Source organism: Procambarus clarkii, chromosome 50, assembly GCF_040958095.1.
Source record: "Procambarus clarkii isolate CNS0578487 chromosome 50, FALCON_Pclarkii_2.0, whole genome shotgun sequence".
NCBI lineage: Eukaryota > Metazoa > Arthropoda > Malacostraca > Decapoda > Cambaridae > Procambarus > Procambarus clarkii.
In genome coordinates, this window is record NC_091199.1 from 16491109 (window position 1) to 16510981 (window position 19873).

The 19873-nt window shown below is 43.0% G+C and overlaps 2 protein-coding genes across 2 annotated transcripts in view; one reads left to right on the forward strand and one right to left on the reverse strand.

Annotated features, from left to right (window-relative positions):
• Positions 1-10101: 10101 nt before the first annotated feature.
• LOC138351664 (mucin-19-like) lies at positions 10102-13209 on the forward strand. The gene has a single exon (XM_069303677.1). It carries the CDS (start codon positions 10102-10104, stop codon positions 13207-13209), a length of 3108 nt encoding a protein of 1035 aa, XP_069159778.1.
• Positions 13210-13370: 161 nt separating this feature from the next.
• The window catches only part of LOC123772729 (uncharacterized), a 50049-nt gene continuing 43546 nt past the window's right edge, over positions 13371-19873 (reverse strand). Inside the window, exons 6-7 of the mRNA XM_069303678.1 lie at positions 15381-15567; positions 13371-13415 (exon numbers count right to left, since the gene is read on the reverse strand). Of these exons, the coding sequence (XP_069159779.1) occupies positions 13371-13415; positions 15381-15567 (232 nt within the window). The remainder of the gene's footprint in view (positions 13416-15380; positions 15568-19873) is intronic.

Genomic DNA, 19873 nt, shown 5'->3' on the forward strand with positions numbered 1-19873 from the left:
GGGTACCTTAGTTTTCAGAATGACAAGTTTTTGTTGTTATTGTTTCTTCCATTCCGTAACTAGTTCATTGTTACATATTATCAATAGCATTACTGTTTGTAAACAAATTAATTTTTAGTTCAAATTACATATTTTAGTTACAAAGTATTTTATTTATCCATTCACTGATATTTAATTATGAGACTACATCACTATTTCTGCTTATCAACTCATTATTTCTTACCATCAATGTTCTTAAACAAATGAACGCTTTATGCAGTTACGTATTTACTAAGACAATCTTTTCTCAATGTTTCTTAACTAACATTTCACTTCTCTCTACTGAAAATAGTTAAGTAAATCATCTATGAATAATTTCTTAACTAAAATATCTCTCTGAATCATCTATGCACATCGAATGTTACTCTCATGTCATCTTTATTCTCAATTGACACGCTCAAAGACGTCAAAATGCTATTCATGTTATCAAAAGTTATTCTCATAGTCATTAGGAATACACACAAAGTCAACAAAAATACTATTCACTCCATCAAAACCAATTCTCAGAGTCATAAGATAATTTTAAAGACCAAGAAGCCTCTCACTGTGTTGTATTTACTTATGAAAGTTACTCTCTATCATCTTCGTGCATTTAATGTTTATCTCTAAGACAGCAATAACAAGTTTCAAGATCCTTTAATTAACATTTGTACTTTCTAAGTCATCTTTATGCTTCAAATGTTTCTCACATCTCATCTTCATGCATTTATTGAAGCCCTCCAAGACAATAATAATATTTTCTAATGTAATTTAATTTGTACACTAAATATTCTCTCACTGTAACAAACGTAGTTCATCATTCAATAAATGAAAGTCAATTATACATTTTTTCATATTTTAAACTTATCATTGTTTTATGTAGTAATAAAAATGACTAAGACAGGCCATTACCTAGTCACAATCCACTTAAAGTGTTATATAAAACTAAACACGTATAACTTTATGTAGTAATAAACTTATGCATGATGTATACATGAGTAGAAACTTTTTATCAACTCAATACAAGGATGCTAAATCCCGCCTGTTATCAGTGTTTTACTATGTTTCACACCTCTGTTCATAATCTATCTTTCACAAAACCATATATTTTTATGTGTATATTACCCACATAGCATTTTATGTACATCTTAGCTTATGACACCACACGCACATACTCAACCTTTACTTATTTTGTATTTCCTCATTCTTTTTCGGTAATTTAGAGGAAAGTATATTTTACAATATTTAGTATTTACACACTTTCTTTTTACATTTAACATCTAATCATATGCATATACAGTATATGTTTTCTTCAAGTCGTTTATGTTTATCCATCTGTGTTTCGTATTCATTTTCCTTCATTTTCAATGGATAATTGTTATATAGGGATGTTTATACATTTCAAGGGGTATTTGTTTAAGATAGGGTATTTAAGCATTGTCAAGGAATAATTGTTAAATATGCGTATTTATCATTTCAAGGGTTAATTGACCAAATGGGTGCTTATGCATTTCATGGGGAATTATTTAAGAAAGGTGTTATGCATTTTCAAGGGATATTTGTAAAATATGGGTATATGTGTATGTCCAGTGGTCTGACAGCTGAGTGGACAGAACTAGGGATTCGTAGTCCTAAGGTGCCGGGTTCGATCCCCGGTGGAGACGGAAACAATTTGGCAGAGTTTCTTTCACCCTGATGCCGTGTTCACCTAACAGTAAATAGGTACCTGGGAGTTAGACAGCTGCTACAGGCTACTTCCTGGGGATGTGTAACAAAAAGGAGGCCTGGTCAAGGACTGGGCCGCGGGGACGCTAAGCCCCGAAATCCTCTCAAGATAACCCCAAGGTAGATGTTAAATATTGAGTATTTAAGCTTTATCTAGGGATATTTTGTTAAATATTGGTATTTATTCACGTCAATGGTTAACTGCTCATATAGGCGTTAACAATTTTCAAGGGATATTGTTTAAAAGAGGTGTTTGTGCATTTCAACTGGTATTCTTCTTAAGATGAGGTGTTTAACCATTTCAAAGGAATTTGTTAATGATGGAGTATTTAACTATTATCAAGGGATCTTTGTTAAATATGGGTATTTATTAATTTCAAAGGAATACTTGCTCAAATGGATGTTTATGTATTTAAAGAGGTAATGTTTAGAAATAGTAATTATGCATTTCAAGGGGTATATGTTTCAGATTAGGCATTTGTTTACGATAGGGTAGTTAACTATTCAAAGGAATTGATACAGAGGTGCTTGGTTATTTCAAGGGTTAAATTACTGAAATGGGTATTTTTTTTTTTTTTATACATTTCAAGGATATTCATTTAAGATCGGATATTAAAACATTTCAAACGTCTTGTTACGTATTTAGGCGTTTGTTCAGTTCATGGAAAATTTGTTAGAGATGCAAGTTTATGCACTTTGTACATTTTTACATCAATTCTCTGATAAGATGAATTTATCATGTTTGATGTAATTGTTCTTATACAACGCCCATTAACCTATCCTCTTTCTGTCCGGTCGCGGGTACGGTTAGGGCTTCTGGGCCCGATTCATTATTTTTCTGAGTATCTATGATCAACCTGTTCTCACACTTGCTTATAGTCAATATTGGCTTATTTAATAAGTGCATATGTGACATACTAATTGATTGTAAATATTTTAGATTACCTTGAAAAGCTTCATAGAAAACACCAACCTCACCTAACCTTCTTAGTATGCTAAGATAAGCATCTTATTGCTTAACCTATGCCATTGATAGGTTAAGTAATAATTGTAAAAAAGAAGCAATAAGATGCTTAACATACTAAGAAGGTTAGGTGAGGTCGGTATTTTCTATGAAGCTTTTCAAGGTAAACTAAAATATTTACAATCAATTAGTATGTCACATATGCACTTATTATATAAGCCAATATTGACTGTAAGCAAGTGCGAGAACGGGTTGCTATGATGCAATGTTGCAGATCAACTGCAACACAATGTTAACTTTCCCAACACTTACAGTGTTGGCAACACTGTGGTTCCCAGCACATACAGTGATGGCAACACTGTGGTTCCCAGCACATACAGTGATGGCAACACTGTGGTTCCCAGCACATACAGTGATGGCAACACTGTGGTTCCCAGCACATACAGTGATGGCAACACTGTGGTTCCCAGCACATACAGTGATGGCAACACTGTGGTTCCCAGCACATACAGTGATGGCAACACTGTGGTTCCCAGCACATACAGTGATGGCAACACTGTGGTTCCCAGCACATACAGTGATGGCAACACTGTGGTTCCCAGCACATACAGTGATGGCAACACTGTGGTTCCCAGCACATACAGTGATGGCAACACTGTGGTTCCCAGCACATACAGTGATGGCAACACTGTGGTTCCCAGCACATACAGTGATGGCAACACTGTGGTTCCCAGCACATACAGTGATGGCAACACTGTGGTTCCCAGCACATACAGTGATGGCAACACTGTGGTTCCCAGCACATACAGTGATGGCAACACTGTGGTTCCCAGCACATACAGTGATGGCAACACTGTGGTTCCCAGCACATACAGTGATGGCAACACTGTGGTTCCCAGCACATACAGTGATGGCAACACTGTGGTTCCCAGCACATACAGTGATGGCAACACTGTGGTTCCCAGCACATACAGTGATGGCAACACTGTGGTTCCCAGCACATACAGTGATGGCAACACTGTGGTTCCCAGCACATACAGTGATGGCAACACTGTGGTTCCCAGCACATACAGTGATGGCAACACTGTGGTTCCCAGCACATACAGTGATGGCAACACTGTGGTTCCCAGCACATACAGTGATGGCAACACTGTGGTTCCCAGCACATACAGTGATGGCAACACTGTGGTTCCCAGCACATACAGTGATGGCAACACTGTGGTTCCCAGCACATACAGTGATGGCAACACTGTGGTTCCCAGCACATACAGTGATGACAACACTGTGGTTCCCAGCACATACAGTGATGGCAACACTGTGGTTCCCAGCACATACAGTGATGGCAACACTGTGGTTCCCAGCACATACAGTGATGGCAACACTGTGGTTCCCAGCACATACAGTGATGGCAACACTGTGGTTCCCAGCACATACAGTGATGGCAACACTGTGGTTCCCAGCACATACAGTGATGGCAACACTGTGGTTCCCAGCACATACAGTGATGGCAACACTGTGGTTCCCAGCACATACAGTGATGGCAACACTGTGGTTCCCAGCACATACAGTGATGGCAACACTGTGGTTCCCAGCACATACAGTGATGGCAACACTGTGGTTCCCAGCACATACAGTGATGGCAACACTGTGGTTCCCAGCACATACAGTGATGGCAACACTGTGGTTCCCAGCACATACAGTGATGGCAACACTGTGGTTCCCAGCACATACAGTGATGGCAACACTGTGGTTCCCAGCACATACAGTGATGACAACACTGTGGTTCCCAGCACATACAGTGATGGCAACACTGTGGTTCCCAGCACATACAGTGATGACAACACTGTGGTTCCCAGCACATACAGTGATGGCAACACTGTGGTTCCCAGCACATACAGTGATGGCAACACTGTGGTTCCCAGCACATACAGTGATGGCAACACTGTGGTTCCCAGCACATACAGTGATGGCAACACTGTGGTTCCCAGCACATACAGTGATGGCAACACTGTGGTTCCCAGCACATACAGTGATGGCAACACTGTGGTTCCCAGCACATACAGTGATGGCAACACTGTGGTTCCCAGCACATACAGTGATGGCAACACTGTGGTTCCCAGCACATACAGTGATGGCAACACTGTGGTTCCCAGCACATACAGTGATGGCAACACTGTGGTTCCCAGCACATACAGTGATGAGAACATTTATTCTGTATATAATAGGTTAATAATACACAATAGTTTGATTATATGTAATGTATACTTATACTCTTACAGTATACCTACATTGTTACAGTATACCAACACTGTTACAGTATACCAACACTGTTACAGTATACCAACACTGTTACAGTATACCAACACTGTTACAGTATACCTACACTGTTACAGTATACCAACACTGTTACAGTATACCAACACTGTTACAGTATACCAACACTGTTACAGTATACCAACACTGTTACAGTATACCAACACTGTTACAGTATACCAACACTGTTACAGTATACCAACACTGTTACAGTATACCTACACTGTTACAGTATACCAACACTGTTACAGTATACCAACACTGTTACAGTATACCAACACTGTTACAGTATACCAACACTGTTACAGTATACCAACACTGTTACAGTATACCAACACTGTTACAGTATACCAACACTGTTACAGTATACCAACACTGTTACAGTATACCAACACTGTTACAGTATACCAACACTGTTACAGTATACCAACACTGTTACAGTATACCTACACTGTTACAGTATACCTACACTGTTACAGTATACCTACACTTCTACAGTGTACCAACACTGTTACAGTATACCAACACTGTTACAGTATACCAACACTGTTACAGTATACCAACACTGTTACAGTATACCTACACTGTTACAGTATACCTACACTTCTACAGTATACCAACACTGGTGCAAACCATCAACACCAGGGAGGAGGACAGCAAGCCATCAACACCAGGAAGGAGGGCAGCAAGCCATCAACACCAGGGAGGAGGGCAGCAAGCCATCAACACCAGGGAGGTGGGCAGGAAGCCATCAACACCAGGAAGGAGGGCAGGAAGCCATCAACACCAGGAAGGAGGGCAGCAAGCCATCAACACCAGGGAGGAGGGCAGCAAGCCATCAACACCAGGGAGGTGGGCAGGAAGCCATCAACACCAGGAAGGAGGGCAGCAAGCCATCAACACCAGGAAGAAGGGCAGCAAGCCATCAACACCAGGGAGGTGGGCAGCAAGCCATCAACACCAGGGAGGTGGGCAGCAAGCCATCAACACCAGGGAGGAGGGCAGCAAGCCATCAACACCAGGGAGGTGGGCAGCAAGCCATCAACACCAGGGAGGAAGGCAGCAATCCATCAACACCAGGAAGGAGGGCAGTATGCCATCAACACCAGGGAGGAGGGCAGCAAGCCATCAACACCAGGAAGGAGGGCAGCAAGCCATCAACACCAGGGAGGAGGGCAGCAAGCCATCAACACCAGGAAGGAGGGCAGAAAGCCATCAACACCAGGAAGGAGGGCAGCAAGCCATCAACACCAGGGAGGTGGGCAGCAAGCCATCAACACCAGGGAGGAGGGCAGGAAGCCATCAACACCAGGGAGGAGGGCAGGAAGCCATCAACACCAGGGAGGAGGGCAGCAAGCCATCAACACCAGGGTGGAGGGGAGAAAGCCATCAACACCAGGGAGGAGGGCAGCAAGCCATCAACACCAGGGAGGAGGGCAGCAAGCCATCAACACCAGGGAGGAGGGCAGCAAGCCATCACCACCAGGGAGGAGGGCAGCAATCCATCAACACCAAGGAGGAGGGCAGCAAGCCATCAATACCAAGGAGGAGGGCAGCAAACCATCAACACCAGGAAGGAGGGCAGCAAGCCATCAACACCAGGAAGGAGGGCAGCAAGCCATCAACACCAGGGAGGAGGGCAGCAAGCCATCAACACCAGGAAGGAGGGCAGGAAGCCATCAACACCAGGGAGGAGGGCAGCAAACCATCAACACCAGGAAGGAGGGCAGCAAGCCATTAACACCAGGAAGGAGGGCAGAAAGCCATCAACACCAGGGAGGAGGACAGCAAGCCATCAACACCAGGGAGGAGGGCAGCAAGCCATCAACACCAGGGAGGAGGGCAGCAAGCCATCAACACCAGGGTGGAGGGGAGAAAGCCATCAACACCAGGGAGGAGGGCAGCAAGCCATCAACACCAGGGTGGAGGGGAGAAAGCCATCAACACCAGGGAGGAGGGCAGCAAACCATCAACACCAGGAAGGAGGGCAGCAAGCCATCAACATCAGGGAGGAGGGCAGCAAGCCATCAACACCAGGGAGGAGGGCAGCAAGCCATCAACACCAGTAAGGAGGGCAGCAAGCCATCAACACCAGGGAGGAGGGCAGCAAGCCATCAACACCAGGAAGGAGGGCAGCAAGCCATCAACACCAGGAAGGAGGGCAGAAAGCCATCAACACCAGGGAGGAGGGCAGCAAGCCATCAACACCAGGGAGGAGGGCAGCAAGCCATCAACACCAGGAAGGAGGGCAGCAAGCCATCAACACCAGGGAGGAGGGCAGCAAGCCATTAACACCAGGAAGGAGGGCAGCAAGCCATCAACACCAGGGAGGAGGGCAGCAAGCCATCAACACCAGGGAGGAGGGCAGCAAGCCGTCAACAGAAGGGAGGAGGGCAGCAAGCCGTCAACAGGACGAAGGAGGGCAGCAAGCCATCAACAGGACGGAGGAGGGCAGCAAGCCATCAACACCAGGGAGGAGTGCAGCAAGCCATCAACAGAAGGGAGGAGGGCAGCAAGCCGTCAACAGGACGAAGGAGGGCAGCAAGCCATCAATACCAGGGAGGAGAGCAGGAAGCCATCAACACCAGGGAGGAGGGCAGCAAGCCATTAACACCAGGGAGGAGGGCAGCAAGCCATCAACACCAGGAAGAAGGGTAGCAAGCCATCAACACCAGGAAGAAGGGCAGCAAGCCATCAACACCAGGGAGGAGGGCAGCAAGCCATCAACACCAGGAAAAAGGGCAGCAAGCCATCAACACCAGGAAGGAGGGCAGCAAGCCATCAACACCAGGAAGGAGGGCAGCAAGTTATCAACACCAGGAAGGAGAACAGCAAGCCATAAACACCAGGGAGGAGGGCAGCAATCCATCAACACCAGGGAGGAAAGCAACAAGCCATCAACACCAGGAAGGAGGGCAGCAAGCCATCAACACCAGGAAGGAGGGCAGCAAGCCATCAACACCAGGGAGGAAAGCAACAAGCCATCAACACCAGGAAGGAGGGCAGCAAGCCATTAACACCAGAAAGGAGGGCAGCAAGCCATCAACACCAGGAAGGAAAGCAACAAGCCATCAACACCAGGAAGGAGGGCAGCAAGCCATCAACACCAGGAAGGAGGGCAGCAAGCCATCAACACCAGGGAGGAGGGCAGCAAGCCGTCAACACCAGGAAGGAAAGCAACAAGCCATCAACACCAGGAAGGAGGGCAGCAAGCCATCAACACCAGGAAGGAGGGCAGCAAGCCATCAACACCAGGAAGGAGGGCAGCAAGCCATGAACACCAGGAAGGAGGGCAGCAAGCCATCAACACCAGGGAGGAAAGCAACAAGCCATCAACACCAGGAAGGAGGGCAGCAAGCCGTCAACACCTCCCCGAGGAAGGCGACAGGAGCAACAATTAAGCCAAGGAGCAGTAACAAGAATGGGCCCTGGAGGTGTGTGAGGGAGAGAGGCTGGAGGCCGCCAGAAGACTCCTCCTCCAACACCAGCATCCAATCCTTCACATCTTCCTTCATCTCCATCTTTCCCTCCTTGCTTCTTCTCTTCCTCCTGGCCTCCTCCATACGCCTGGCTCGGTCCCGCTGGCGGGCGTCCTCCAACACTACTTGGCTCCACCGTTGGATCAAGCCAGCCTGCGGATGGTGGTCACATACATCAAGGTAAAATCTGCTTGGACATGAGGTCATATACATGGAAGTCAGCCATATCAGAAGTCCTGTACACAGGCGCCAAGCCATGTACGACAAAAAAGCGTGGACTACGATCGCCCCCCCCCCTAATTAGGTGTTGGTCATAGTCGACTTTTTATTTTCATTTTAATTTGGCAGCAGTCGGTCGTAGTCAACGTTTTTATTTTCAGCAAATCTTGGCAAGGGTCCGTCTTAGTCTTCCCTAATTTTTCCGAGAAACTGGGCAGGTCCCACAGTCTTACTAGTTAATCTCCTGTATGCACTGACATGTCATCTTATATATTTTCACCCATATCAGGTTAGCCGTTTTTTTAGCAAACTCACATGTTTCAATTTTTTTTAAATAAACACAAGTTAAGGAAATAATTTATCATACAAACCCCTCAATTATACAGACACACATAGCACTTACACTCACAATTACACATTCCATCTCTCTCTCAACTCACATACAATACATGCACATATACACCCCTATTCAAAATTGTATTTTCCTAAGCTAAATCCAACTAAATTTATCCGAATTTATCCCAATAAAAGCTAAAATACAAAATTTTTTAAACGAATTTACCTATCCTACCCAAATTTAACCCAATTTATCCTTACAAAACCTAAACTTAACTAAATCTAGCTAAATTTAACTTACCCTATCCAAATTTATACTAACAGAAGCTAACCATAGATAAGTTTAACCTATCCTAAGCGAAATTCAACTAACTTTATCAAAATTTAACCTCTCATTCCATTTTAATAAGTTTTATCCCAACAGAACCTACAATGTTTAATTGAAAACCTATGATATCCTATCCTAACCTAAAGTAGAACATCTTATCTCAATTTTTCCAATAAAAACTAAAACTAACTATAAGTAAATTGATCCAACCCAAGCTATATTTATCGCAATTTATCCAAGCTCAATTTTACCCATCCCAATTGAATTTAGCCCATCATAATCTATATTAACTCATCCAACCTGTGATATCTTATCTATGCCTAACTTACTCTGTCCAACCTGATGGTAACCTAATCCATCTTAACAGAACCCTATCCTGCCCAGATTTATCCAATCCTAAACTATAATTTGGTAAACTTATCCACATTTAACCTAAACTAACCCATAAAACCTATCCTAACCTATAATAACCTACCCTAATCCATGATGTCACATCCGAACCTATGATACCGTATCGAAACCTAAGGTAATCAATGCTGTCATGTTCATAGCAAACGGCATCATCCGTTTGTATGCGCTGCGTTTCATACACCAGAGAGTATGTAAACAACAGAGCGAGCAGGACGCCCTCTCTTGTTAACTTAACAAGTCCATCATGCATGGTGATTGATTTCACAAGTCTATCATGTATGGTGATGGACTTCACAAGTCTATCATGCATGGTGATTGACTTCACAAGTCCATCATGCATGGTGATTGACTTCATAAGTCTATCATGCATGGTGATTGACTTCACAAGCCCATCATGCATGGTGATTGACTTCACAAGTCCATCATGCATGGTGATTGACTTCACAAGTTCATCATGCATGGTGATTGACGTCACAAGTCCATCATGCATGGTGATTGACTTCACAAGTCCATCATGCATGGTGATTGACTTCACAAGTCCATCATGCACGGTGATTGACTTCACAAGTCCATCATGCATGGTGATTGACTTCACAAGTCCATCATGCATGGTGATTGACTTCACAAGTCTATCATGCATGGTGATTAATTTCACAAGTCTATCATGTATGGTGATTGACTTCACAAGTCCATCATGCATGGTGATTGACTTCACAAGTCCATCATGCATGGTGATTGACTTCACAAGTCCATCATGCATGGTGATTGACTTCACAAGTCCATCATGCATGGTGATTGACTTCACAAGTCCATCATGCATGGTGATTGACTTCACAAGTCCATCATGCATGGTGATTGACTTCACAAGTCCATCATGCATGGTGATTGACTTCACAAGTCCATTATGCATGGTGATTGACTTCACAAGTCCATCATGCATGGTGATTGACTTCACAAGTCCATCATGCATGGTGATTGACTTCACAAGTCCATCATGCACGGTGATTGACTTCACAAGTCCATCATGCACGGTGATTGACTTCACAAGTCCATCATGCATGGTGATTGACTTCACAAGTCCATCATGCATGGTGATTGACTTCACAAGTCTATCATGCATGGTGATTAATTTCACAAGTCTATCATGTATGGTGATTGACTTCACAAGTCCATCATGCATGGTGATTGACTTCACAAGTCCATCATGCATGGTGATTGACTTCACAAGTCCATCATGCATGGTGATTGACTTCACAAGTCCATCATGCATGGTGATTGACTTCACAAGTCCATCATGCATGGTGATTGACTTCACAAGTCCATCATGCATGGTGATTGACTTCACAAGTCCATCATGCACGGTGATTGACTTCACAAGTCCATCATGCACGGTGATTGACTTCACAAGTCCATCATGCACGGTGATTGACTTCACAAGTCCATCATGCACGGTGATTGACTTCACAAGTCCATCATGCACGGTGATTGACTTCACAAGTCCATCATGCATGATGATTGACTTCACAAGTCCATCATGTATGGTGATTGACTTCACAAGTCCATCATGCATTGTGATTGACTTCACAAGTCCATCATGCTTGGTGATTGACTTCACAAGTCCATCATACATGGTGATTGACTTCACAAGTCCATCATGCACGGTGATTGACTTCACAAGTCCATCATGCACGGTGATTGACTTCACAAGTCCATCATGCATGGTGATTGACTTCACAAGTCCATCATGCATGGTGATTGACTTCATAAGTCTATCATGCATGGTGATTGACTTCACAAGTCCATCATGCATGGTGATTGACTTCACAAGTCCATCATGCATGGTGATTGACTTCACAAGTCCATCATGCATGGTGATTGACTTCATAAGTCTATCATGCATGGTGATTGACTTCACAAGTCCATCATGCATGGTGATTGACTTCACAAGTCCATCATGCATGGTGATTGACTTCACAAGTCCATCATGCATGGTGATTGACTTCACAAGTCTATCATGCATGGTGATTAATTTCACAAGTCTATCATGCATGGTGATTGACTTCACAAGTCCATCATGCATGGTGATTGACTTCACAAGTCCATCATGCACGGTGATTGACTTCACAAGTCCATCATGCATGGTGATTGACTTCACAAGTCCATCATGCATGGTGATTGACTTCACAAGTCTATCATGCATGGTGATTAATTTCACAAGTCTATCATGTATGGTGATTGACTTCACAAGTCCATCATGCATGGTGATTGACTTCACAAGTCCATCATGCATGGTGATTGACTTCACAAGTCCATCATGCATGGTGATTGACTTCACAAGTCTATCATGCATGGTGATTAATTTCACAAGTCTATCATGTATGGTGATTGACTTCACAAGTCCATCATGCATGGTGATTGACTTCACAAGTCCATCATGCATGGTGATTGACTTCACAAGTCCATCATGCATGGTGATTGACTTCACAAGTCTATCATGCATGGTGATTAATTTCACAAGTCTATCATGTATGGTGATTGACTTCACAAGTCCATCATGCATGGTGATTGACTTCACAAGTCCATCATGCATGGTGATTGACTTCACAAGTCCATCATGCACGGTGATTGACTTCACAAGTCCATCATGCACGGTGATTGACTTCACAAGTCCATCATGCACGGTGATTGACTTCACAAGTCCATCATGCATGGTGATTGACTGCACAAGTCCATCATGCATGGTGATTGACTTCACAAGTCCATCATGCATGGTGATTGACTTCACAAGTCCATCATGCATGGTGATTGACTTCACAAGTCCATCATACATGGTGATTGACTTCACAAGTCCATCATGCTTGGTGATTGACTTCACAAATCCATCATGCATGGTGATTGACTTCACAAGTCCATCATGCATGGTGATTGACTTCACAAGTCCATCATGCATGGTGATTGACTTCACAAGTCCATCATGCATGGTGATTGACTTCACAAGTCCATCATGCATGGTGATTGACTTCACAAGTCCATCATGCATGGTGATTGACTTCACAAGTCCATCATACATGGTGATTGACTTCACAAGTCCATCATGCTTGGTGATTGACTTCACAAGTCCATCATACATGGTGATTGACTTCACAAGTCCATCATACATGGTGATTGACTTCACAAGTCCATCATGCTTGGTGATTGACTTCACAAGTCCATCATGCTTGGTGATTGACTTCACAAATCCATCATGCATGGTGATTGACTTCACAAGTCCATCATGCATGGTGATTGACTTCACAAGTCCATCATGCATGGTGATTGACTTCACAAGTCCATCATGCATGGTGATTGACTTCACAAGTCCATCATGCATGGTTATCAATGCAAAGAAGGTGAAAAAAGATTTATTCCTCCGTTAAGGGATAAAGGAGCCAATAGATAAAATTGTTATTGGTTTAATAGACAAGGCTTAGAGGCAGAAAAGAGAAGTAAAAGAAAAAAATACAGAACAGATGAAAATCACAACATATAAGCAAGAGAGAGGAATGATTACACTGGAATTCTGTGAGCAGCAGAGAAGTCATACGATAATGGTATAGCATCCAAAGCCAATGTAACAGTTTATCTGTTAACAGTGGAGGTTATATACATCTGCTATTAAAAAGATTATGCCAAAAAACTGTCTTGTTAAATGTGGGATACGCAGTGAGTGAGAAGCACTCAGGTTTTAGCTGTGAGAGGGAACTCTGACCTGAGTTCTAACCAAAAAAAGATCACTCCCAAGGATTAGCGCTTGTATGATTAATTAGTCAAGATTGCCACATCCCCCTCTGAGTTTAATTCATTAATTTAGAGAAATCCCTGATACAATTCAATATTGTATTAATAATTAACCTAGTTCAAAGTACTTATGTAATTTAACATCATTTGAGAATAAAGATTCAGTCAATTTAAGTTGTCAAGTGAATATCAATTAGCTATGGTAGTGAACGGTGGCAATCAAGTGAGGCTAGCACAACAGGCTGGGTCAGCTTGCCTGGACCCAGGACAAATTAAGAGCTGTGTGGTCTTAGCGACAAGTGGAGGAGGTAGACTCTCCCAAGGAGGTCAGAACAGGGGCTGGGAGCTTGTAGATATTCTAAGGTAGAATCGCTATAAGAGTTTGGTACAGTTCTTTGTGTATAAATTTCAGATCATTGCCTCTAGGAAATCATTAAGCTAGGAAGTGCAGTAACATAGTAGTAGGCATCCATCAGTCTCAGGAGACTTTGGAGTTATGCTCTGGTTGTCGGTCTGAATGGCCTCTGCATGGTGCAAAGCCAGGATAGGTTGATATGGAGGAGAAGCTGTTACCTAACATATATGTGTGTAAATTAAACGATTTTAATCATTCTATGGTGTTTAGCCAAGGTTCAGTCCTTCATTATTTATTTATGATTTCTAAGATCTTGTATTATAAATTGTGTTTGATGAAAGTCTCATGTGGTTCCCGCCAAGCAACCATCATCTATTTAACAAATGGACTGCTCTAAAAGAGGAAGTTGTGGAAACTACCTCCATCCACACTTTTAAGGCCTAATTCGACAAATAATTTGAAAGTCAAAGTAGTTAAATTATAACGCAACTGGACTGGTAGGCGGGGCATGAAGAGCTAGACCTCACTTCCCCGCAATCACTGATAGGTAACTACTTGTGGGCACCTGAAGCTTAGACTGGAGGTAAACTATTCCTCCTCACAAGCTGTATTGGTGTGAATGGAAAGAAGATCTCTACAGTTTCATTAACAAAAGTTCTAAAATAGCTTCCAAAGTTCAGTAAAGGTTCGGGAGAACTTTGCACTATCATCTCCTCGATGATTGAACGTATAAGTTTCCTGGCTCTCATACCTCATCTTTCTTCCTTTATAAGCACTTGCAAATTAATATTTATTATTATATTTGTGAATGCTTTTGAGATCAAAATGATACCTACACACAAAATATTCTCACATATTAGTATCCCTCAACGCAGCCAGTGTTGATGCCTTAAGATCTGCTGCTAGCTAGCTAATTAAGGGAAAGATCTGAAGTTTTAGTCGCTGTTTTGATTTAGGTAACACCTCGAACAAACTAAATAAGAGACACTTCTTGTACAATTACCAATGTCTGTGCGTGTAACTAGACACGAAACACAACTATGGTTGCTACGAACATTACCATCTCTCCCTCGCTTGTCTCCTGCACCTTCCCTGACCACAGTTCCTCCCATACTCAACACACTCACCCCATGGAAGGCCAGGAGGCAGTGGTCGATGATGTGGGTGTTGGGCACGTCTGTAGGACCGAACCATACCCGACACACTCACCCCATGGAAGGTCAGGAAGCAGCGGTCAATGATAATGGTGTAGGGCACATCTCTGGGAGCTTACCATACCTGACACACTCACCCCATGGAAGGCCAGGAGGCAGTGGTTGATGATGTGGGTGTAGGGCGCGTCTTTGGGAGCGTACCATACCCGACACACTCACCCCATGGAAGGCCAGGAGGCAGCAGTCGATGATGTGGGTGTAGGGCGCATCTCTGGGAGCGTACCATACCCGACACACTCACCCCATGGAAGGCCAGGAGACAGCGGTCGATGATGTGGGTATAGGGCGCGTCTTTTGGGGCGTACCAGACCGCGTACCCGGGCTGGATGGGGCGTCTGGCCACGTAGAGCGGCGACCAGCCGTCGTCTCTCGTGTAGTTCTCGGCCACCAGCACTCTCAGCAGGAGGCCCTCGTAGACGTACACGATGCTGGCAGGAAAGGGAAGTTGATCACATGAAGGGAACGTTGATTGGAAGATGGGAAAGTTGAAGGGATAAATAACGATGATTGGAGAAAGGAGAGTTGATGTAAGGGAAGAATATTTGAGAAAGTCGGGAGAAACAGGTCACTTCCTTACTAATCATCAATTTCAGACACGAAAGAAACTTGAGAAACTGATTTTCACGACAAATTACAGCTCCCTTTGCTATCTAAAGTATAACAATTTGGGAAATTAAAACAACAAAAAACACATCATCCTAGGAAGTGACTACAACATTGACCTCGGTTACAAATAAACTGCAAACCAGCAATAAGGAACCTCATAAATGTACTTCACAATATAAACTGGGAATCTGAACTCAACAAAACACAGAATATAAATTCATTAACCGACATCTTTCTCTCCAAAACCCTAAGCCTCTACAACACACACTGTCCCCTCCTCACTAAGCAAGTAACTACCAAAGGATTTTTTTTTTTTTTTTTTTTTTTTTTTTTTTTTTTTTTTGAGATATATACAAGAGTTGTTACATTCTTGTACAGCCACTAGTACGCGTAGCGTTTCGGGCAAGTCCTTAACCCTATGGTTTATATTCCCCATATTAGGGGAATATAAACCTGGATATGCGTATGGAAATGTCAAGACACACAAGCCTAGAAACCCACTTCGGCCAATCATTAGCCAGATACCCACACCCACGTACAGACTAGCGAAGCGACTCAACGGCCTGCTGACTCCTTATGTCCCTTGCGCCTTCAGCCTGAAGTCTCCAAAGGAATTTGTTGACTTACTGCGGGGCACACGGGCCACAGGAATAAGAGCCTCGTTGGACGTAGAATCGCTGTTCACTAACGTACCAGTGGACGAGACAATTGGGATGATAGCCGACAGAGTGTATCGTGATCCAGCCTGTACTCCTCTTGACATACCAGAAAATATCCTAAGGAAACTACTCCAAGCTTGTACTAAAGAGGCACCCTTCTTGAGCCCGGATGGGCACATGTATAAGCAAGTAGATGGGGTCGCCATGGGTTCTCCCCAAAGTGTCCTGTTTGCAAACTTCTACATGGGTACCATCGAGCAAAAAGTCTTAGTCGACATGAACATGAAACCGGCCATATACTGCAGGTATGTTGACGACATTTTTACACAGGTAACTGATGTCAGACATCTGCAGGAGTTGAAGGAGGCATTTGAGCGGAGTTCCGTGCTGCGTTTCACTTACGAGATGGAAAAGGATGGGAAGCTGCCCTTTCTAGATGTAACAGTCATGGAAAAGAGCGGAGGTTTCCACACTGCAGTCTACACTAAGGAAACGAACATAGGAATGTGCCTAAATGCCAAAAGCGACTGCCCAGATAGGTACAAGAGGAGTGTTGTTAACGCATATGTCGACTGTGCTCTCAGCCACAGCTCAGAATGGAAGCAAGTCGACGAAGAACTTTGTAGGGTAAGGCAGGTCCTAGTCAACAACGGCTTCTCCAATGGTTTCGTCGAAGACATCATAAGAAGGAAAGTGAAACGCCATGCAACCTCTGAAGAGACAACCAACACAACACCTATACCCCCTATTAGACTATTTTACAGGAACTTCTTTTCCACAGCTCATAAAACGGAGGAAAGGGTCCTGAAAGATATTGTTAATAGAAACGTTATCCCTACAGACAAAAATCAGAGGATACAACTGACGATTTACTATAAAACCAGAAAAACGGCCAGCCTACTCATGAGAAACTCTCCAGACACAAAACAGAACGCTTTAAAAAAGAGACTAACGTCGTCTATGCCTTCAAATGCCCTCTTAAGGACTGTAAGCTCCAAAAAACCCAGTATATAGGCAAGACAACAACATCTCTTTCTAGGCGTTTAACGATGCATAAGCAACAGGGTTCCATTAAGGAACATATAATCTCTTCCCACAACCAAACCATCGCCAGAGAAATCCTAGTAAACAACACAGAAATCATCGATAGATACAGCGATAGCAGGCGGCTTGACGTTTGCGAGGCATTACACATCAAGAAGTCAACACCAGCAATCAACAGCCAATTATTGCACAACTATATTCTACCCACCTCAAGACTCCGCTCCAATATAGAAGCATCAAGAGATATGGACCAATAGGCTTTCTACAATCACTTCTATTCAATACACATTGTTTCATGTTCTGGCTTGTGTTGATGAAATTAATACCTTATTAAAATACCACCTCACCCCATCCACCTCACTCAAATGTAGATATAAACAAAATCGGAGATGTGTAAGTTCTATTCAGTTGTGTATGTGTTAACTAAAGTCTTTGAAAATGTAATAAGTTTTACGAAACGCGCTCAAGTGGCGCGTCAGCCTAGAAATAAAAATGAATTTTGGAGAATTGATTTTTGAATTACCACCAACAGTGAAAAGAAATGTACGAAAGATTGAGAAAATTCGTGTTAGAATTATTAATCTTACTTTTTCGGTCATATTTAATAACATATATATATATATATATATATATATATATATATATATATATATATATATATATATATATATATATATATATATATATATATATATATATATATATATATATATATTATTAAATATGACCGAAAAAGTAAGATTAATAATTCTAACACGAATTTTCTCAATCTTTCGTACATTACGCTTCACTGTTGGAGGTAAATCAAAAATCACTTCTCCAAAATTCATTTTTATTTCTAGTCTGACGCGACACGGGCGCGTTTCGTAAAACTTATTACATTTTCAAAGACTTCACAAATACACAACTGATTAGAACTAACGTATCTCTGCTATTATATCTACATTTGAGTGAGGTGGGAGGGATGATGTGGCATATAATGATGTGGCATTAGGGGATATTAATAGGGTATTAAAAGTATCAACACAAGACAGAACAGAAACAATGGGTATTGAATAGAAGTGTTTGTAGAAAGCCTATTGGTCCATATTTCTTGATGCTTCTATATTGGAGCGGAGTCTTGAGGTGGGTAGAATATAGTTGTGCAATAATTGGCTGTTGATTGCTGGTGTTGACTTCTTGATGTGTAGTGCCTTGCAAACGTCAAGCCGCCTGCTATCGCTGTATCTATCGATGATTTCTGTGTTGTTTACTAGGATTTCTCTGGCGATGGTTTGGTTATGGGAAGAGATTATATGTTCCTTAATGGAGCCCTGTTGCTTATGCATCGTTAAACGCCTAGAAAGAGATGTTGTTGTCTTGCCTATATACTGGGTTTTTTTGAGCTTACAGTCCCCAAGTGGGCATTTGAAGGCATAGACGACGTTAGTCTCTTTTAAAGCGTTCTGTTTTGTGTCTGGAGAGTTTCTCATGAGTAGGCTGGCCGTTTTTCTGGTTTTATAGTAAATCGTCAGTTGTATCCTCTGATTTTTGTCTGTAGGGAAAACGTTTCTATTAACAATATCTTTCAGGACCCTTTCCTCCGTTTTATGAGCTGTGGAAAAGAAGGAAAATTTCTGAGGAAACTACTCCAAGCTTGTACTAAAGAGGCACCCTTCTTGAGCCCGGATGGGCACATGTATAAGCAAGTAGATGGGGTCGCCATGGGTTCTCCCCTAGGTGTCCTGTTTGCAAACTTCTACATGGGTACCATCGAGCAAAAAGTCTTAGTCGACATGAACTTGAAACCGGCCATATACTGCAGGTATGTTGACGACATTTTTACACAGGTACCTGATGTCAGACATCTGCAGGAGCTGAAGGAGGCATTTGAGCAGAGTTCCGTGCTGCGTTTCACTTACGAGACGGAAAAGGATGGGAAGCTGCCTTTTCTAGATGTAACAGTCATGGAAAAGGGCGGAGGTTTCCACACTGCAGTCTACACTAAGGAAACAAACATAGGAATGTGCCTAAATGCCAACAGCGACTGCCCTGACAGGTACAAGAGGAGTGTTGTTAACGCATACGTCGACCGTGCTCTCAGCCACAGCTCAGAATGGAAGCAAGTCGACGAAGAACTCTGTAGGGTAAGGCAGGTTCTAGTCAATAACGGCTTCTCCAATGGTTTCATCGAAGACATCATAAGAAGGAAAGTGAAAAGCCATGCAACCTCTGAAGAGACAACTAACACAACACCTATACCCCCTATTAGACTATTTTACAGGAACTTCTTTTCCACAGCTCATAAAACGGAGGAAAGGGTCCTGAAAGATATTGTTAATAGAAACGTTTTCCCTACAGACAAAAATCAGAGGATACAACTGACGATTTACTATAAAACCAGAAAAACGGCCAGCCTACTCATGAGAAACTCTCCAGACACAAA